Below are 22,447 nucleotides of genomic sequence, written 5' to 3'. Positions count from 1 at the left end.
CCAAAAGTTACAATAAATGACGTTGTACCCGGCGTTAAATCCGATCATCGCATCGTGACGTTATTCATCGCTACAGAGCAAGTATCTCGAGGTAACGGTTACTTAAATCTACGTTCATTTCAAATTAAACTTAACCTTAAAGTTATAGTAGCCTATCTAATCTGGCGCTGTTCGAGTAAATGGAGGTCTTACCTGCTATGCTTGTGATTTGCATTTTTGTAATTGTGCTTTGCCATTTCTTTTACAGTATATATTATTATTAGTATATTAATATTTTTATATTCCTTACTGTTTATTTATTTCTTGTTGTTGTTGTGTTGTTAATAAAAAAAAAAAATTAAAAAAGGTTTAGGCCTAGTGGCCATGGGCCGTGCTATGGTGCTAGTGCTATGGTGCTATCCAAAGATACCTTTGATGTAAATTTACCCACATCTGTTCAAAGAGATATTGTAAAAAACTAAATATTATTATAAAAATGTTTTTGTTTAATACATTTGTGTAGATTTTTTTTATTTAAGATTAACTTACGAAGAACTTAAGGTTAACTTGTATTAGCACGGTCGCTTTCTCTAAGGCAATCGTGTAACCATTAAACTCTTGTTATAATCCACCTCAAGCTACTTAAACAAATTTACTGATTAGCCAATATGTTTATACTTTGGACAATATAATTAAACATATCTGCACACTTACTTGAACCAAGTTACCAAGTTAATCCTGCGTATTGTTTCTGTAAGGTTTAAAAAGGGTTTTATAATCGTCATGCGTTAATCCCGTAACAGCGGTAATAAACCTCATGTCGGCCGATGTTTATGTTGTGTGCGACGGTTACCACAAATTCTTATCAGAAATGTACAGAAATTAAAACGTTGATCGCAGTAGGGAAATAACTGGTTGTTAGGGCACGCTAGCACAACTTTTGGACTTGGCCTAGTAGGCTTAGGACTGTAGGTAGGTAAAATATGTAAAGCAATAGGTTATTTGTTTTGGCTCATAACAGTAAGCGGTACCCAGTGTATTATATTGAAATAAGTGCAGAAATCTGCTGTCGCTTTTTTAAGAATAAAATGTTATGAATATAGGCTAGTTCTTTGTTTATTTATTGTAAATTGGCGCTTGAAGCAACAGATTTATATTTGTTTATTATTTGAAGTGACTAAGGTAGATCAAGAAGCCTTTTGTTAAAAATGGGCAGCTAGGTGAGGTGAATGGATATACAAAAAGTTGGGTTATTTGTAGCAGAAGGGTCATTTGTATACTAGAACCCAGCTACTCAAATTTTGACGTCATTTTGTTGTGCGCTCCTGTACTAGACCCAGAAAGTTTGTATGATGTGGCAGATGATTTTTGTGGTGAAGAAAGTTGGCTTATGTGCCAATTTTCTGGTGCAGAATGTCGTTTCGCTCGATATTCTATATTATAGCATATGTATTACGTCAGCACGGAACAAATTCTGGCATTACATTTTAATGTTGTACCGGTGCACAAAAGCAAACTTTCCAGTAGGGGTCTGGCATGCGTATTGATATTAACTCTGCAGGTTCCACACTTTCGACCATGGAACAGAATAAGCATTGCGTAAAAATATTACTGCATATCATAATTGCCCAGGATCTGTATAATCTGGCTCAACAGTTGATGTAAAATTACTAAAAGTAAAATAAAAAGTTTTTGCACCAGAGCAGATCCTCTTCATGCAAGATGTTACCGTGTTAGTGTAAGTAAATTGGAAACAAGATATAGAATGGATCATTCGAATAAGATACATAAAAGCAGAGGGGTTATTTGTAGCAGATAGTTCATTTTTATACTAGGCCTCAGCTACTCAAATGGTGACATCATCTGGTTGTGCGCTTGTATACTAGGCTCGATAGTTTTGCATTTTCGAAATCAGCATATTTTTATTGTTTTTAAAAATAAGTAAAAATCACTTCATTTTCTTTGTAATGGTGCTGTTGTTTCTTACCCTAATATGCACAGAACTTTTATGTTTTTGGACGGTCTTTGTTGCACTGAGGATTTCTCCTCCAAAACATCAAAGTTTCAAGTCTGGACACTGACTTCTCAGCTGTAGATCTGGTAATTCAGTTCAATAGCAGTTGTAATATAAATCCTGTGTCAAAAAGATTTGCAAATGTGACATACATTAGGCTAGTTTAATTTGAATAATCGTAACGGTTAGAGAGAGAGATTTCAGTTGTCAACATTAGATGATGAAGACTATAGACGTGTTTTAAGTTTGTGCTTGATGATAACATTTTCATGATTTCTGTATTACCAAAGCTGTGTAGGTTATTTTTATGATTGTATATTACTAAATAGCCCTAGCATTTTCGTTCCTTCAGTCCCGAAGACAGATATCTAAAGATGAATCCAGAAGTTGTCAAGAAAACTCAAGACACTTTAGGAAAGATAATTAAAAAACCACCATTGACAGAGAAACTCTTAAGTAAGCCACCATTTCGATTTTTGCATGATATTTGTACGGAAGTCATTCGAACAAGCGGTTTCATGAAGGGTTTGTTTACTGATGAAGAAATGGATTCAAAGAATGTGACAGCAAAAGAAGACAAAATTAACTTCTTGCAAAAAGTTATTGACTGCGTAACTTTGGTTGGTGGTAATACTTTATCAGCTCGTCCATCAAAGATAATAGCTGGGCATGAGCCAGAGAATTCCAATGAACTTTTACAGTCTATGGCAAGATGTATTCGCAAAAAGCTATCTTCAGTCGACGCTGTGGAAATGATTTTAGGCGGTAAAACAATGAAACAAGGACGTGGTGGTGGCGGCCGTGAAAAGCCACCGTCTGGTTCAAAAAAGTCAGATGGCAGCAGTGATCAGAGAGAAGCTCCGACCGAGAAGAGGAGCAAACATGATCGCTCTTCCGATGGTAAGCGGGAAAGAAGCGCAGACAAAAGACACCGTTCCTCTTCAGGCAGGAGGAAGGATCGAGAGCAAAGCTCCGAGAAGAATAAAGAACCTCCAGAAGGAGAAGAGGCGAGCCATGGACGCAAAGATCGTGATCGGCGAAGCAAACATCGTGACAAGAGACAACAGGAGGAGGAAGAAGAAGGATCCACTCCATCAAAGCCAGGAGATGAAGGAGATGTAGACTCACAAAATCTTAACCAAGATCCCAGTTCCAGGGAGACAGTAGAGGGTGCAGAGAGCAATGCTCCTACCAGAGCACCAAGACCTGCTTCTGCAAAAGGCCAAAGACGAAGACCAGCAACATCTAGGACTGCTGATCCTGATGGTCAAGCTGATAGTCCGGATCCAAATACAACTGCTCCTCGAAAACTTGCCCGTCCACCAAGTGCCAGACCTGCAGCTCCTAGAGTGCGGAAACAAAAGGAATCTTCAGTTGAAGGGAGAATTGATAGTGGTGGACAGCAGCGTACTGCACCAATTATTGTTGACCGGGATCAGGACACCACACCATCAGATGACGATGAGCAGTTTGTTATTGAAGAGAATAATGTTCCAGACTTCGAAGCTTCAACAGTACCAGATGTCAATGGTAATGATGCCGCTCATGATGAGGACGAGGACAAGACTCCAGGTCATCTGGTTACAGAAATTTTGAAGACAAAAAAAGAGTGGGAGTATGCGGCAGCAGGACAACAGGGTGGTAAACAAAAACACACTGAAATACAGAGATCGAAAGTGGCCACTGCCCAGCAACAAAAAGAGAGGCAGATGATTATGAAAGAGATAGATCAGCTGAGGAATTCTGTCCAGAAACTCTGCCAGAGCGCTGCTCCTTTGGCAAAGATCATCGACTACATCCAGGAGGACATGGATGCGATGCAGAATGAATTAAAGTTTTGGAATAATGAAAATAAACAGCATGCAATAAAGCTTAAAGAGGAGGAAACTGTCACACAGAATAATATTGAACCTCTTAACCTTGAACTGCAGGAATTGGATCAAAGTATTGCTTCATATCGCAACAGAATGGCCGCTACCAAAGCAAATATTATAAAAAATGATGAAAAAATAAAAAAAATGGTTGTTGCTGTGGCAACGCAATCTTAAGTGTGCTATCAGGCATAACTTGTGCATGATATGAATTTGATTGTAATTTTTTTGATAAATTTTTCTGAGTTTAATGAAGTTACCCTGTCTTTTAGCTGAAAGTTTTTCATTATTTTGACAAAGTTGTTAATTGTTCAAAAATATTTCTATTTGTTTTAAATTATTTACATATAAATTAAGCAAAACCAAACACTGTTAGAACGTTTTCTATTTGCTTATGTTGATATTCATTTTTAAACTTCTGTATAACCTTTCACACTAATTTGTACAACATGCCATTGATTTGAGTTTCCCTTTTCGATGCCATTTGTGTTGTATATATGTTTAGATCAATAGTACGTAGTGGTTCTACATTTTGGGGTTGCACAAAATTTAGTTTTTTACGACTAGTTTCAGTAATCTGTCAGAGATATACACTGTATTTAGTTTTTTTGCTATTTTTGTACTAAAATAAAAAGTATAACATTGTTTTTGTATTTGTTGTAAATAGGTGAAACAGGTTGTTGCCCAGGCTGTCTGTGGTTGATGTTCTAGGTTGTGGGTGCAGAGAAAGATTCTGCAGAAGGAATGGTTCCCGATATTTTATCAAGCGGCATAGCTCTCCTATCTGGAATTACTAAGCTGGGTTACCCAATTGTTTATTTTCCTTCCAGTTACACCCCAACAAAAGATGCTCAGCCGACCCAAGCCAAAGTCTGTAATCTGCTCATTTATTACTCAAAAGTAACAGAAGAGCTACATGGCACCACCAAGCTAGCTGTCATTGCTGACTTTCGCAATGCATGCAAAGGCGTGCCAGAGGTTGTCATTCAGGGCCTCAATATGTTTCAAGTCAACACAGACAACCTGTTTCACTTTTATTTGTTCAAGACGTTGTCCAATAACAACAGCAGCATGAGGTTGAAATGGCTTGCTTTTACAGGCAAGAAACACAAAGGCAGGTTGGACAAAACCATAAAGGTGCAGTACACTGTGCTCAATGACGTTGATCATTTGTGTGAGGTAGCCGACAAGAGCATGTTTACTATTGACTGCGAAGGTCATCTGTCATTTAACCTTTACGCCTGGATACACATAAGAACAGTTATAGAAAAACTGCAGACACTTGCAAAGAATGTGGAGCAGAAAACTGTCGCATTGTTAACCGCATTGGAGAAAAAGCGAAACGAAGAGCTGCTGAATACTGTTCTTGCATCCGCATATCAAGCATCTACTAAGAAATGGTACTACGAAGAGCGAAAGACGATTAACTTGGATTCATTTTTAAATCAGTGCTGTCAGCTTATGAGTGTGTTTTGTTATCCAGATTCCGCCCCGCTCTTTTCAGCCATGGAAGGAAAGCCAGTGTTTAAACACGCCAAAGCATCCACTCTTAACATGTTGCAAAGGCTGACCAACCTTGAGCAAAAGCTAACGTTTAAATGGAATGAATTTGATGAACACATAAAATCTGCTATAGAGGTACAAAACTTCGAAAAAAAGGTCAAGATGTCAACTGAAAGGATGAATAGTTTGGAAGTGAAGTTAGTTGGTGGACAGCAAGCAAACCGCATGGGTTCTGTTACAGCAAAATATAAGTTTCCAAAGGAGTTATACAAAGAATTACTTTTTGCAAAAGTTGAAGGATGCAATATTGTGAACGAGGTAAATACTCTAAACAGATCAGACTTAGCAAAAAGACTGTCTCTTAGTTCCAACAACACTGAATTTGAACTCAAGGAAAACAGAAGTTTTGTTCCTTCGACAAAGTGCAAGAATGACTTCTTTCAGTTAATAGAAAAATGTTTTAAAAATGCAATTTTCCCGTCTTCTTTGGAAGAAGGAGACATAATATTTTCCAAAATGTGGAAATTTTACCAAGAATCACTAAAAAAAATTAATGCTGAAATCCTTTGTGATGATACTCGCTACAAAGAAACTCTGAATGGAACTTTGACTGAAATTAAACTAAATATGAGTAACCTGATGAGTGTTCATGAAAGCCTAAACAGCATTGGCGACTGTGAGGTACGTTGTCAAGCCCGGCTGCTGGTCTACCGATGTTCGGTTTTGCTACAAGGCTGCACTGCTGGCTGCCTGTTGACTGATGAGAACAGAAAATCAATCACTGAATGGAAGTCACACATGGATGGTCACAAAAGTTTTGGTAAACAGTATGAAAGGCTAAACATGCACGCATTGTAATTTTGCTGAAAGACCTATGGATACCAGTGTTTTTTTTGGGTTATAGATTGTTGTTTCTTGCCAAAATCATCATCTTTTTTGTAATGATTTAAAACTTTTTAACTACTCAAACTAATATCATTCATCTCTTGATTAATATCTTCATCGATGTTCGATTGTACGCAGTTGCTTGCCACCATTTTCTTAATATTGCAATTTTGGTTACACCCATTAACAGTAGCATAACCTCATTAATGGACACTGTGGTACTTAACCTATTTAGTTAGAACGTTGTGACAATATTTTAGAAACCATTTCGCACTAAATCCGTCCAAATGATTATTACCTTTTTGTATTTACTGTGAACATATTGCAAATTATTTGTACAGCATTTGATTGTGTGGTTGGAATAGCATGTCTTGTTTGTGTCATGCAAATTTATGTGCGATCATTGATTTCTGTTCTCAAAGTTTGTATAATGAAATTATTTATATCACCTTAAATGTGGTAACAACTGTTACAGCAGTACATAATTAAACAATAGGGTAAAGTAGCACCAATTAGCTATACTGGTGGGTTTTTTTCTTATAGTATTTAAATAATATGATAATTGCAAAGATAATGCAGTATCTTACATTTGCATAAACGCTTTAAATATATTTTGATTGATTTTGAATAATCATGGAAAAAATATATTGTTTGTCTTTGATCATTGTGACACAGCAATGCACCACTTGGTTTGTGATCTTAACTTCCCTCAAGCTTTTGTCAAAATGAGATAACATATTTGGTTTGTCATTATGAAACTGTTATTTGTGCAACTCCCTTTTCACATTGGATACATAGTGCTGTTATAGATAAATCTATGCAATGAAACTGTTATGATGCTACAAATAAATCTTTGCTGCTGTAAATTTGAACGTTGCTGTGTACTACTTCTGTATTTCCTGCTGATTACCTATTATTTTTGTTGTCATTCGTATTTAGAGTAAAATACATATCTGCTTGTTGTATGAAAATGACTTTACAGTGGTCCAATGTATTTTGACACCCCAGCAATGGATGAGGTGTGATGTGTTTTGGAACCCATAGCAATCCTCCTAAGATATTTGTATGCAAAATAGCAGTACTGGTAATAGTCAAACTGTTTGAGACCAGCAAGAATACACAAAAGTCATATTAATTATTATTAGACACAGAAATTGCCTACATTGTTGTAGGTTTTACTTGCGTTGCAGATCTAATTAGATAGTTATAGAATTTACTTGAAACAGAACCATTTGTCACATAATTGTTTTTTAGTAGTTTAAACATTTTTCAATTTCCATGTGGCATTTCTATCTGTCACATTACCGTAAGATATGATGTAATGTATATTTGAACACATCAAAACAAATGAATGGAGCGTTTTTATAAGAAAATCACTACTAAAGTGACACTTTTTTTTATTGGCAACAAATTTTGTTAAAAATCAGAAAAATTTTATTTCATAGCATTGACACCCAATGACTTGACCATAGTTGCTGTTATAGTAGAAGCAATTTCACCAGCAGATTTAGTTTGACCGAAATACTCACAAAACTCGCCCTTATCATCAACAAGATACATGATTACAGTATGATCTACCAAGTAATCATCGTCATTGTCCTTTGGACCGGCAGAGTAGTAGACTCGAAAGGCTCTTGATGCTTGGTCCACCTGTTCTCTTGTTCCTGTCAGTCCAACCATGTCAGGATGAAATTCCTGTTATATAAATGAAATGGTTGAAGTCCATGGCATTGGACTGATTTGCTTTATTATGTAAAATCATAAATGCTATATTAATAGTATTTAAACCTTAAAACTAAATCTTTATAAAAACAAATTTAGGCTCTTAAAAACTAAAACTAAAAAGAGTTAAAGTTCATTGTTTTACTAGTTTCCAATCACATAACTGATTACATAACATTTTAGTGCTAAAAACTAACAGAAATGTATGTTTTCACGGCTTCCGTAGTGTCTCTTTCAGGGTCAATGCTGATAAACACGGGAAGCAAATCAGGAATAAAATCTTCCCTATTAACAATGTCAACTACATTCCCCATTTTCTCCAATTCCTCTGGACAAATATCGGGACAATGTGTGAAACCAAAGTATATCAAAATCCATTTCCCAAGGAAATCTTTGTTGCCTGTAGGTTCCCCATCTTGGTTTACGAGTTCAAAGTCACCACCAAGCAGTGGCTTACCATATGAGCGAATCGTATCCATGTCAAGCTTCTGTTCTTTATTGCTCTTGTAATGTTTCATTAATAGGATCAATACAGTGCCAACCGCGACCAGAACCATCACAATTTCCCACCTAATCGGACTTCCCTTTGGCATGTTGCGTGATCTTTTGGGTGGTAAAGTTACCAAATACCGACATATGCTGTCACGGTGGCGATTTTGTGCAACATCATTTGATCTTATGAAAGTTGTTTGTGAAAAATAGGTTTTATTGAGTTGTATGGGCTCAGGAAGAAATGTTTTCAGAGGTTGTCGAATCAAACAAGGCAAGTGTTTTGACAATGTCTGTTTTTCTGAGGACAGCCGGATTGTCAATCTTAGTAAACGTTGACTTAAGAGCTGCATCATATTTTATACTTTTAAAAAAATGACACTTAGTTATTCAGATACAGAATTTTCCATTTTAAGAAAATATCAAGCCTATGTTTGATTTTTGATGCAAAAACAAAGAACAGTTGGTTTGGATGATATACAGTCGAATCCGCTTAATTCGGACACTTTGGTTCCGCTCACTTTTGGCCGAATTAAGCGAAGAAACGGCTTTGTCCGAATTAAGCGGAAAATCAATTGTTCGTTTCATGGTCATGCGTAAAGGCAGACAACGCATTTAAAATACTGTACTGTTGCGTAATAAATGAATTGCAGCTGCGCTATACTGCAGTAATTGGCACTGATTGCATAAAACGTCTTCGTTTACTTTAGTGAGCAATTTCACTTTTTCTGCTAAACTTTTCTGTACCATTCTGTTCTACAAGATGGACGCAATTGTACCGAAGTAAAAGCGACTATGAAGCTGGAACGGCCTTATATGAGTTCATTGTCGATTATTACTGCATAGATCGTCATTGTTTCACCATAATCACTCATAACGCAATTGCATCTTGTGTTAAAACGAACGAAGTACTGATTATTGTGTCATAACCTGACGATAGGAATTGCGAACCTGTGTCCGAATTAAGCGGAGAATTGTCCAAATTAACGGGAGTTTTTTACGTTCAATTTTTACTTTTGTTCCGTTCCCGAGCATTTTGGCCGAATAAAGCGGTTGTCCGGGTTATCCGGTGTCCGAATTAAGCGGATTCGACTGTAGTTGCCTGATTAGCATACGGCAGACATATAATAATTCATGAGAAGTGAGTAGTTATAAAATATCATATTTTAGTCTTCACAGCAATTGATACTGCACTTCCACACCAATGTATAGCATAAAGTAGTATCATTTTGCATACGATTTCGTTTATTTATCTTGTGTTTTATATAAATTACCGATTTACATCAAAGTCAGATATTACCGAAAGCATGCAATATCGATTTCAACAAAAGTTGGGATAAATAAATCTATATATTTCCTCACGTTCTCCAAATTAGCATCAATAATGATATTCTGTAAATTAGCATTGATCTTTTACGAGCCTTGTTCTATTTTGTTTTTACTGACGGCCAACGCGAATGTTAGTTTAACAAAACTTTTCCGCACAAACATTATGTCGAACTGCAGAGTATGGTACACTGATTTTTTACCCCAGTTTCTAACATAAAGGGTGGCATCTTTGCCTGCACGAAATTTGGGAAACCTTGGGTTACGAGTCGCAGTGCACACCAGCTTCTTTTTTGCGAACCGGAATTTTGCTTCTGCATACCTGAGATCTCGGCGAAAACTGCCGTACTCTGCAATCTGGACATTATGCACTACTTTTGAACATCAGTACAGTAAAACAATGGACTTGTGTGAAGATTATGAATCGAAAGTGAAAATATCTAGAACAGTTCTAAACCAGTGCTGAAAAAACATACCGACATCATTTTGGACCAATATCACTGGTCAACCGTTTAATGTAGCCTACGGCTTACATTACAGAGCTTACTTGCCTACATTAAAAATTTGCACTCTCATTACACTGAGCTGTCCGATATTCTGTACATCACCGCTGGTGAAATAGGACTTCGGCTCTGAGCTGGTGGACTATGCTATCCAAATTTTTATCTTCAAACTGAGGGAAGTCCTTCTACGACATTGACTCGACGATGATACCTCATCACTTGAGCCCCGGTTACCGAGCTAGTCTTTATGCAAATTCGGATAGGATAGATACACATATGTTATTTTTTTTTCAACCTATATCATATTGCTTGAACTTGGAACTGTTCATCTGGATCACGGAACAAGAACAAGCGTCGTTAATTGGCTGGGTTGCTCATGGGCAAGGCACTATAAGGGTAGCGTTGCTGAGTATTGACCACGGGTTGCAATACTTTAACAAATTACTTAATCTGTATCAATTTTTTGGTATTAAGAACTACTGATGGTGCATGAAACCCAAAGGGCTGATTTACAGCCCAATGCATAAATTTAGCGAGCTTCTCCTGCATGTCTATTTATACTTAACTGTACAATTGTACATGTATCTTTACAGGGACCTCCCCAAATTTGAAGGGACTAATTAAATTCAAGTTTTGTTATTGTAAGGGGGAAAAATTACGATTTCTTCCATAATAATTAATAAGCTTACTTTTTACGTAAGTAAAAGTAGAAAATAATAAAATGTACCACCGTTGTGTAACTTATCAAGTGACCGGATTATTTTTACCAAAATTGTAAAATAAGTTATTCTTTTAACCCGCTTATAGGTATTTTTCTAACTTTGGCCTAATTGAAGTGAAGATTTGAGGTAGAATGTTTCTCTGGTCAACTTGACTTCCATCTCCGCAGTGAGGCGGAGAGTGGTTGGATTGTATTGATATACAAAAGATACTAAGTCTTGTTGAAGTGCTAATTCTTCCGGGACTATAAATAGTTTGACCGATTTAATTGAATGTCTTATTATGATACAGTAACATTGTCGTGTTTATTCGATGGCCGTCATGCAACATTTACAAATTTGCATGGAAATTAGAAGAAAATGTGAAACATTTAGTGAGAAACAACGTCGTGCGTGAGAGCTTCTGTGAGAGAAAGGGAGGACAAAGATAAAAAATAGAAACGCAGGAAGTTTAGATATGGACAATTCATCAATAAGTGATAACTGATAAGCCTAAGATAGTAACAGATTGACATATATGGATTGTAGGTCTACAACTGATGTAACGATTTATAAATTAGGCGACATGCCTCTGGCAATGTTGTGTCGTCTAAAAGTATATCAGACGTGTTACGTGTTCGATACCCAGTGACGCTATAGCTTACCGTTGTAATGCTCTTGGGCAAGGCATTGACGGCGCTTGTTCCTATACAATGGACCTGATGTACAGTTCGAAATTCGGGCAATGCCATATCAAAAATCGAAAAACCAAAAACAAAAAATATGTGACAATCAGAACTTGCACAAAGGCTATAGTTCAAATAGGCTACTTGGGCTTGAGCGATGACGAATCATGAGGATAAAGATTATCATACCATACCATATGTTAATGTTACAGTAGCCTATTACGATATTATGCATGAAGGATACGAATAAGACACCCAAGTTTCCAGCTTATAAAACAAGCATTCACGAAAAATACAAAAATTGCGTTAATTAAACCGAAACGATATTGTACAACTAAATAGTGTTGTAATGCAAGCACTTGTACCAAAAACAATGTTTTTAAATTTAATTATAGAAATATAGTAGGCTATGCATGCATATGATAACCATGGGTACCAGATACTTTATGCTTACACTGACGGGGCTGTAGAAAGTCTTGAAAATCGGCCACGATACTAAACAGCTCGCATTTCCCGGCAAACACATTTTATAGATCTTGCCTAATTTTGGTTTGCTTCTTACCTAAGGACCGCTGATGGTTTCTTCTTTTCTGGTTATTAATTGGGCAATATGTTGCTTATCATTTCCTGCTTGCAGAATCCTAAGTCAATGTTTGTAGCTGGGGTGTTACGTTTGTCGTATGTTTGTAAGGATTTTAATTGGTTCAGCAGTGGTATATAGAATAGACTATGCAAAACCAAGCATTATTGCTTTCTGCAAGGCTTGCAGACCCTGGTTGCTTACCTTTGTTAAAACATGCGTAGGCTTTATAGTAGCTAGATAGAATACCTGCAAGATTATTTTTAAACGTCTGGGCCTAATTCAACTTCACTTTATGTCGTTGTTGTTATCAGACGAAAAAGAGGTTGTATAAGTTTGCCGAATGCAACAAGATGCAAGCGTACTTACTAAGTTTTACGATAGTTTTACTACATCTATTTTCCGTGCTATTTGAAGAAACTTTCGCAGCGAGTAAGTTTTGTTGGTATTGCAATAGCCTACCTTGTTAACAAAGTTTTTAACCATATAGGCAAGTGTATTTAATTCTTTCAGCTTACAGTTATGCAGTATTTGGCAGTGACTTATATCATTTCGCCATAATAGATAACTGCGTTGAAATAGAAAGAAGCATCTGTGCGGACTTGGGATACAATGCCGCAATTTTTCCAAACGTTTTGGGTCATGCAAACGCTGTTGAAGCGAATATGAACATCAATCAATTCTATCCGCTTTTAAGGGTTAGTTAAATAGTTAGGTTATCTATTAATTTTAAATATGGTTGAAAAAATAAATGTAAAATATTGCTTTGCCGTTGATGCAGTGCAGCATCAGAGTAGGCATATGAAATAAATAGAATAAGTTATGAGCTTGTCATATGAAATGAAAACGCCTATATGAGGTTTAACTATCATTATTCTTATTTGTTCAGATAAATTGCAGTCTGTCCCTCAAAAAAGTTCTCTGTCAATTGCATTTTCCTGAGTGCACCGCCGAGCAAAATCCCGATTTACGCCCTTGCCGGTATTATCAAATGACAAATTAGTGATTTTAACTTTTTTAAGACTTTTTAGCAAAAGAATTTCCCAAAAAAGCTTTGGTAGTTGGCAATTCTAAACTTTAGCTACAGCGCTTAAATACGCTGTCAACTACATAATAATAATAAGCAATGGTGTTTAATTTTTTTTGTAGACAACTTTGCCTGGATTCAAAAAATGGATGCAACAACGTTCTCACCAGTTTCGGTTTCACATGGCCTTCTTCACTTGAGTGTTCTCAGTTTCCGGTAATCCCCACTTTTCTACGGGCAGGGGATGGGGGTATTATGATACTATGAATTATATGACATTCGGTGGTGAAATCCAAATTCATTAAACTCGTTTCACTTAAAATCCATCGTTAAACAGCAACTACCATCAAAAATAACAGCAGTTATAAAACGGCTTGTTATGATTCACAAATCGTTTGCATCAGTGGTGCAGAGAGGTGTGTATGGTGCGAACCGCCTAGGGCGGACAGTTGTTACGAATAATGAAATATAAAAACCTTTTAACAAATTTTGTAAGGTCTTTCTTTACTTCAACAGAATTGGTCCCGTGCGTAGTCCCTGTCAGTATAAAAACAGTCGCATCATTTGTTTAAATATAGCCTATTTCCGTATTCTCCTTTTGCGCTTTTACATCAAAATTATTCCTTTTTATTTACTATCATTTTTAGCTACCATATCTGTTTTTAAAACTAGCATCGATTGAACATGACATAGGCTTCTACTTTGGCTTCGGCTTATGGATGCCAAAATCCACGCTGCGCCACTAATTTACATGACACCATTGCTGTAATGTTCTTATGAGGACGTCTTCTCTATTTGTCATAGGCTTCAAAACTAACTTTAATAATTAATTAGGTTACGCTTAAGTAAATCTATCACCAAATCTGCAACCTATATTCGGTACAAGCTATATTAGTCATACGCAAAATTGCTTTATCAAGTTACTATTATTAAGATTTGACTATGATAAAAGATTTCTTCCCATGCAGCATTTATTCCATGTAAAAATATCACTTTTAAAATTTAAATTGCAGGATTGCAAAAGTCACGAGGCAGCGGAAAAAACAACCCCAGCAAGTAAGTAACCTTAGGCTACTACAATTAACAAACCTTGTCACAGATTTTGCACTTATTCATGCAGCATTAGTTCGTCAGGCTTTAAACAAATATTTTTCACACCATTTCTGTGATGATCTTTATCAATTGCAGACTAAGTCAAGTTTTACATATTGTTGTAATTTTCGAAGCCTTAGACAAAACTTCCACTTTCATTTTGTTCATAGAAACATGTGTTGGCTTTTGGATCCCAATGTGCGCTAGAATAGGCTATAACCAAACGTACTTTCCAAACATTTTGGGTCATCAAAACAAAGAAGAAGCAAATTTGGCAATTAATCAATTCCGCCCACTGTTAAAGGTCTGTTGATCAAGTCATAGATTATGGTTTGTTGAAGCATTTCGTTCGTAGCTCATCTGAAATGGTTGTCTTTTAAGCAAGGTTAGTTGTAGCATAAAGTACTTTTATAAAAACACATTTTTTTTCAAACAATTCACAATAAGTTACATAATAGTTAAGCCGCATGTCGCCGCTGCTAGGATTCCTCTGTAGAACTTTCTTTCCTGAGTGTGATTCCGGACAAGGAATAACTCCTTGCAGGTACAGCCTATATCTATGTTATGTTGCGCTAACTTTCAGTTTTATGAGTAAGAAGGAACTGGTCGAGCTAATTCAAATTAATTTGAAAGTGTTAAATTGCCTTAAGTTATCCCAAAGCTGTGTTCCATATGGCAATGCGTTTACAACCCTATTTGTCAGGTTTTTACTTGTAGGTGATATATAAATTACGTCAACGATCGAGTTTACGGTTTACACTTAAAGAGAAATACATGTCGCAGTATTTTCGGACTTCGACATGTTGACATACAAACTCAGTTATGTGCGCCGCATATAAATTGTACGATATTGAACGGAATATCCAGTTATAAGTAATGTTGTCAAGTTCGGAACATTTTACTTCGCATTGCGATTTTCCATTGCGACAAAGTTTCTCTTTCAGCCATGTAGGATCGATCAGTGATATGATGATTAATGAGTGACCATGATAATGATGAGTGACCATATGATCGATCAATTGCTTTCAGCAGACATGGGTGGCGGCAGAGAGTAAATCGTATAAATGTAGATATAACACCAAAATCAAAATAATTAAAAAAATGCATGGCTAAATTTTGTAACACAAACATAGGATGAAAGCTGCGGTAACTTCTCAGACTACTCTTGAAATCTCAGGTTACTACGTTGAAACCGCTCAGTGTCTGATCAAGCTTATATTACATACGCAATAAACATATATACAGTTATAAATACGCAAAATACATATGTAACGAGTAACTTTCACCAACACACGTCTAACTCATAAATAAGGTTAAATATTTACAAGAAAAACAAAATTCAAAACAAATAAAGACAGAAGTAAAATGTTCGTTTTCTTTCTGTTTTTCACTTGTAACTTAGTGAGGTAGAGATATTGATATTGATGAAATTTAGCCTTTGTTTTGTATAAACTTATTTCACACATGCTTATAGGAGCCTTTGCCAACATGCCAGAAATGAATGCAGTCAGCTGATGAATTTATTTGGGTTTCAATGGCCGCCTGCACTGAAGTGCTCGCTTTTTCCAGTAACGGTATTGATCAATGCTTGTTTTTACAAATAATATCACTTTTAGGTGTATTAAGATCACAAATTGTTGGTTATATGTAAGCTGAGTTCATGTATAGCTTATGCTCTGAAGACTGAAGTTCTCGCCGACTTATTTCTTGTTGAATTTTTTTCGTTAATTTTTAGAAAACTTGTATATTATTTTATAGGATTGTTCCGGCCATGTAGAAATAACTCAACGAGTGGAACCAAGCCAACTATCAATGACAACACCACAATCAAGTAAATATATTTTTAAAACAAAATTCTGTAAAGATTCCCATTCCGCATAGGGTTTAAAATGACCGCGTGCTTACATCTTTTGACGATTATAAATGAAAACTTATTGAAATATCTTTTTTTTTCAATCTTTAATGGGATTTCTTAGTTGAACAGAAACGAAATAAAAATTGCATTTTTTCGCACCTTTCTCTTTTGCATTTGTTCGATAGACGGCTGCCATGTGGCATACGTTAATATTACAAACTTCGACTCCGCTGAATACACTAAAACTACCTGTAAAGTTTTTGAGAAATTATATAGGCCTACATCACCCATCGGTGTAGCCTACTATAAAACTTGATTATATGTAAGATGGTGTTAATACCAATATTAACCTTCTCGATTTTCTCATAGGAACATGTGTTACCTTCCGAAGCCCAATGTGCGCTAGAATGGACTACAACCAAACGTACTTTCCAAATATATTCGGTCATGAAAATGAAGAAGATGCAGGCTTGGAAATTAATCAATTCTATCCACTTATAAAGGTATGTTGCTTGGCAGCTCAACTGTTTTGTTCATTTTTTCGAATCCTGTCTTAAGTGGATTTCTTCTTAAAAATCCTAATTATTAACCTATAAAGTACTTCATTGAAATCAGAAACTTTCTATATAGATAAAATGTAGTCCATCTCTTGAGGAATTTTTATGCCGGACTTACTTTCCACAGTGCGATTCTGAAGCGCAAACAGCGACTCCTTGCAGGTACAGGCCAATAAAGCTAGCGTGATTGTCACGTTGAAAACGTTTATCTTTTGATAATTCAACTTAAAAAGACATGTATGTTTACTTTAGAAAGTGTTCCACTTAACAATAAGTTAAACAAAACGTTTTTGAAATATTAACGAAGTGTATAAAACCGAATAGAAAAGCAAAGTATTTCTTATAATTTTTAGTAAAATGAAAAACAAGTAATACGTTGGCACTCTGAAGGTTATTTTTGATCATACGATTTTTAGTTTTCCTTGCCTGTGTTATTACAAATATAAGTGTAGCAGCAGAGATACCTCCGTTATTGTTACAATGAAAATACTTATTTTAATTAAAACATATCTGTTTTAGTATCAACACTTTTTGCATATAGGCGTAATAGCTTTACAATCACATCAAAACACAGATACGCTAAAAACGAAAACTATGTGTAGCTTATATTTACTTGCAGGAGTCTTTGCCAAAATGCACAAAATGGTTGTGAACGAATCATGAATAATTTTGGGTTTCAATGGCCACGTTCGCTCAGATGTTCACGTTTTCCTGTATCGGTATGTGTCTGCGTTTTATTTTTATTCTGTTTAGACTTTAGAGCAGAGCTTCTCAAACTTTTTTGTTCTGCGACCTCATTTTAGAAAAGAAATTTTCTACGCGACCCCTTGATGGGTAGACTACACGTTAAAGATATTAAAACAATAAACGTTCAATTAAGAGCCTCAGGTGGTGTTTTTGTCTCTGGCAAAATCATATAAATGCATAAAATCCACCAAAATACAGTAGCTGTAGCCTGCAGTAATAGAAGAACCGCGTAATGGAAACAGCAAAGCCAATAAAAAAATAACAAAAACAATTCAACTTATTAAAATTGAATTGTTTTACGAACCCAAAATTACATTTTGCAACTCCAAACTGGGGTCGCGACCCATAGTTTGAAAGGGATCACGAGAAGTGACCGTGAACAAAATCACCGGCGACAACTGGTAGTGGACAACTGACCGGCAACAAATTGGCCGGCGATCAAATTAACCGTCGATAAATTGGCCGGCGATCAAATTAACCGGCGACAAATTGGCCGTCAGAAGGTCAAAATTCTAATTCACTATCTAGTCGCGCATCAGCTTTAATCTCAGCCAATTAAGTATGTGTATTGCAGTCAAGGTTGACTGATTTGTCAAATAACAGTTTGTGTAAATTTTAGTGCCCTTATTATGTAGTGTCATATGTGTTTTGCAGTGAACTTCTTTTAATGTTGTTACTCGTATTTCTCGTATTTCCGGAAATATTTCTGTTTATTTCAATAAATGTTTCAATGTGTATTGAAATAAAAAAAAAAATTTTGTTAAAAACAAAGGAAATAGTTACAAACAAATATTTACTTTACATATCATATACTACCATCAACTTAAACACAATAATTCAGCACTTGCACGGTCAATTTACCTCCCGGTCAATTTTCATTCCGGTAAGTCTGTTCCCGGTTAGTTTGTTCGCGGTCAATTTACATCACAGTCAGTTTGATCGCGGTCAATTTACGTCACGTTCAGTTGTTCCCGGTGAGTTTGTTCGCGGTCATTTTCCCGCGGTCATATGTCGTGGAACCAGTTTGAAAAGCCCTGGTTTAGAGCATAAGCTACAATTAAAATTGTCCGATTTTGCAAGTTTATGACTGGGTGAAGCTCTGTGGTAGGACTGAGATTCTCGTCGGTTAGTTTCTGGATGAATTTCGTTCTCAGTTTTTTAGAAAATATTTGAACTTTTTTTAATGTTATTTTGTAGAATTGTTCTGGCTATGTTGAACCAGTCCAACGAGTGCAATCAAGCCAACTGCTAACGACAACACCACAACCCCGTAAGATATTTGGAAGTAAAATTGTGTTAGTAAAAGTTTGCTTGCAAATAACTTGTTCACTAAAATTTACGTTTTCTTCCATTTAGATTGAGGTTTGCTAGTTTAACAAAAACGAAATAAAGTTGCTTTTTATCTGCATGTATGGAAAATCGAAAACAATGACATAGCAATTTATAAAATACAAATTAGTTACCGATGCGCAAAGAAATCACAAGTTTTACGCATAAAAAGGCTAATGAACGCATTAAATACAGTATGTATAGAATTGCCTAAATTTCCTTTTTTATTTTTTGATTGATTTTTTGATTCTGTAAAGATTCCCATTTCGCATATGGGTTTAAAATGACTGTGTGTCTACTGTCTACATCTTTTGACGATTATAACTGAAAACTTATTGAGATTTTTTTTGTTTTCAATCTTTAATGGGATTTCTTAGTTGAACAGAAACGAAATAAAAATTGCATTTTTTCGCACCTTTCTCTTTTGCATTTGTTCGATAGACGGCTGCCATGTGGCATACGTTAATATTACAAACTTCGACTCTGCTGTATACACTAAAACTACCTGTAAAGTTTTTGAGAAATTATATAGGCTTACATCACCCATCGCGGTGTAGCCTACTATAAAACTTGAATATATGTGAGACGGTGTTAATATCAACATTAACTTTCTCGATTTTCTCATAGGAACATGTGTTACCTTCCGAAGCCCAGTGTGCGCTAGAATGGACTACAACCAAACGTACTTTCCAAATATTCTCAGTCATGAAAATGAAGAAGACGCAGGCTTGGAAGTTAATCAATTCTATCCACTTGTAATAGTATGTTGATTGGTAGCTCAACTGTTCTGTTCATTTTTTCGAATCCTGTCTTAAGTGGATTTTTTCTTAAAAATCCTAATTATTAACCTATAAAGTACTTCATTGAAATCAGAAACTTTCTATATAGATAAAATGTAGTCCATCTCTTGAGGAATTTTTATGCCGGACTTACTTTCCACAGTGCGATTCTGAAGCGCAAACAGCGACTCCTTGCAGGTACAGGCCAATAAAGCTAGCGTGATTGTCACGTTGAAAACGTTTATCTTTTGATAATTCAACTTAAAAAGACATGTATGTTTACTTTAGAAAGTGTTCCACTTAACAATAAGTTAAACAAAACGTTTTTGAAATATTAACGAAGTGTATAAAACCGAATAGAAAAGCAAAGTATTTCTTATAATTTTTAGTAAAATGAAAAACAAGTAATACGTTGGCACTCTGAAGGTTATTTTTGATCATACGATTTTTAGTTTTCCTTCCCTGTGTTTTTATAAATATAAGTGCAGTAGCAGAGATACTTCCGTTATTGTTACAATGAAAATACTTATTTTAATTAAAACATATCTGTTTTAATATCAACACTTTTTGCATATAGGCGTAATAGCTTTATAACCACATCAAAACTCAGAAACGGAAACACTAAAAACGAAAACTATGTGTAGCTTATATTTACTTGCAGGAGTCTTTGCCAAAATGCACAAAATGGTTGTGAACGATTAATGAATAGACTTGGGTTTCAATGGCCACGTTCGCTCAGATGTTCACGTTTTCCTGTATCGGTATGTATCTGAATTGTACTTTTATGGTTCCGTTTAGAGCAGAGCTTCTCAAACTTTTTAGTTCTGTGACCTCATTTTAGAAAAGAAATTTTCTAAGTTATACGACCCCTTGATGGGTAGACTACACGTTAAAGATATTAAAACAATAAACGTTCAATTAAGAACCTCAAGTGGCGTTTTTGTCTCTGGCAAAATCCTATAAATGCATATAATCCACCAAAATACAGTAGCTGTAGCCTACAGTAATAGAAGAACCACGTAATGGAAACAGCAAAGCCAATAAAAAATTAACAAAAACAATTCATTTTATTAAAATTGAATTGTTTTACGAACCCAAAATTACATTTTACGACTCCAAACTGGGGTCGCGACCCATAGTTTGAGAAGCCCTAGTTTAGAGCATAAGCTACAATTAAAATTGCCCGATTTTGCAAGTTTATGACTGGGTGAAGCTCTGTGGTAGGACTGAGATTTTTGTCGGCTAGTTTCTGGATGAATTTCGTTCTCCGTTTTTTAGAAAATATTTGAACTTTTTTTAATGTTATTTTGTAGAATTGTTCTGGCTATGTTGAACCAGTCCAACGAGTGCAATCAAGCCAACTGCTAATGACAACACCACAACCCCGTAAGATATTTGGAAGTAAAATTGTGTTAGTAAAAGTTTGCTTGCAAATAACTTGGTCACTAAAAATTGAGTTTTCTTCAATTTTGTTTGAGGTTTGTTAGTTTAACAAAAACGAAATAAAGTTGCTTTTTATCTGCATGTATGGAAAATCGAAAACAATGACATAGCAATTTATAAAATACAAATTAGTTACCGATGCGCAAAGAAATCACAAGTGTTACGCATAAAAAGGATAATGAACGCTTCAAATATGTAGATTTGCCTAAATTTCCTTTTTTATTTTTTGATTCTCGTTTCAAGCTACTTTCCAACGAATGGGAAATGCGGCCAGAACAGAACTTACGATAGCTGCCAGAAAAATAGAGAAGGCTGCAGCAATGGTCTCTCAGGTGAAAAAAAAGCTACATCAGGCTTCAAGCATTTTAAAAAGAAACGGTGGAAGGCTAAAAAAACATGCTGTGGCACGAGCAACCATCAATAGTAAGATGCTAGCCTAAAGGAATGGTTAAATTTTGTAGAAAATTTCCTTTTACCCACAGATATTGTTTAGCCGCTGTATAACTTTCTAAAACTTCTCAATGGAAGCATTAGAAAACTTTCTAGGTCAAGGAGTTTTTTTCTGAAATACAGCCGTATTTCTTGCTTAAGCTATTTTTTGTTTCAGACATCCTAACTTCCCTTTCAAGCTTGGGAGAAATTATCGATTTCATGTCAGCCTAAGCATATAAGAAGTTGAAAAACTTATAAAATGTATTAATCGTTAATCGTCATTTTGTTCATGGAAAAGTTATGCATCATCTACATTCAATACAAATATGACTTCATTGTAATACAAACTAAACAACTACTTGATTCAGATGCTATACCAATTACGCTGTAGCCTAGCTTATAAACGGCTACAATGACTAATCTTTATAAGTAACTTATTTTATAACGTGCATCATGCATTTATCACGGACGACTATGGACTTATGAAAAAGCACTTGAAAGACATTATAAAAGTGTTAAACCGAGATTTTCAGAGGAACGCCCGATGCCTGGTTTGCCTCTCTCCACCACCTACCGTGAGAATTACACGTTACCTAGAGCTTTAACTGCAGTTTTCCCCTTGCGTACAGTACATTAGACGAGGTTATGTTTGTTTAATCTACTAAGCTGGCTATTAAATTTATCCTTTACCTTCACATACTATCGTTGATTACAGCAGTTTATTCATAGTCTAATCTTATATAATAATAATAATAATTTAATCGGCAAAAATGTATTGTAGGAGGGTAGGTATACATCAGGCATGTGCAACCTTTTTCACTGGAGGGCCAAATACAAAATTTTGAATGACAACGCGGGCCACATGATTTTTTCAGAAAAAATGAGTATCATAAAACGACTTTCCTATGCAGTTTATATAGTTAAGAAATA

At 35.6% G+C, this 22,447-nt stretch overlaps 3 protein-coding genes across 4 annotated transcripts; 2 read left to right on the top strand and 1 right to left on the bottom strand.

Annotated features, from left to right (window-relative positions):
- Positions 1–890: 890 nt before the first annotated feature.
- Positions 891–4,531, top strand: LOC143470730 (TRAF3-interacting protein 1-like). The gene has a single exon (XM_076969001.1). It carries the CDS (start codon positions 2,368–2,370, stop codon positions 4,039–4,041), a length of 1,674 nt encoding a protein of 557 aa, XP_076825116.1. The 5' UTR covers positions 891–2,367; the 3' UTR covers positions 4,042–4,531.
- A 3,101-nt stretch (positions 4,532–7,632) lies between these two features.
- On the bottom strand, positions 7,633–10,829 carry LOC143471111 (protein SCO1 homolog, mitochondrial-like). Its single transcript, XM_076969467.1, has 2 exons — positions 8,172–10,829; positions 7,633–7,947 (listed from the first exon to the last, which is right to left on the bottom strand). The coding sequence occupies exons 1-2, from the start codon at positions 8,817–8,819 to the stop codon at positions 7,687–7,689; spliced, it is 909 nt and encodes a 302-aa protein (XP_076825582.1). The 5' UTR covers positions 8,820–10,829; the 3' UTR covers positions 7,633–7,686.
- Positions 10,830–12,568: 1,739 nt separating this feature from the next.
- Positions 12,569–21,880, top strand: LOC143470150 (uncharacterized). 2 transcript variants are annotated; one of them, XM_076968085.1, is made up of 19 exons: positions 12,569–12,688; positions 12,821–12,954; positions 13,146–13,237; positions 13,406–13,499; positions 14,297–14,339; positions 14,546–14,679; positions 14,834–14,919; positions 15,850–15,949; positions 16,134–16,206; positions 16,600–16,733; positions 16,861–16,949; positions 17,407–17,506; positions 18,732–18,804; positions 19,491–19,624; positions 19,752–19,840; positions 20,304–20,403; positions 20,956–21,028; positions 21,329–21,508; positions 21,693–21,880. In XM_076968085.1, exons 1-19 carry the CDS (start codon positions 12,610–12,612, stop codon positions 21,746–21,748), a joined length of 1,863 nt encoding a protein of 620 aa, XP_076824200.1. In that variant the 5' UTR covers positions 12,569–12,609; the 3' UTR covers positions 21,749–21,880. The 2 variants fall into 2 exon arrangements, with proteins under 2 accessions (XP_076824200.1, XP_076824201.1); XM_076968086.1 differs by having other exon boundaries at positions 12,578–12,688; positions 12,839–12,954.
- The last annotated feature ends 567 nt before the right edge of the window (positions 21,881–22,447 follow it).

The sequence above is a fragment of the Clavelina lepadiformis genome, chromosome 9 (genome assembly GCF_947623445.1).
Source record: "Clavelina lepadiformis chromosome 9, kaClaLepa1.1, whole genome shotgun sequence".
NCBI classification, from domain to species: domain Eukaryota; kingdom Metazoa; phylum Chordata; class Ascidiacea; order Aplousobranchia; family Clavelinidae; genus Clavelina; species Clavelina lepadiformis.
Note: the sequence above shows the minus strand (reverse complement) of the source record. Positions and strands in the feature narration are given on the sequence as shown.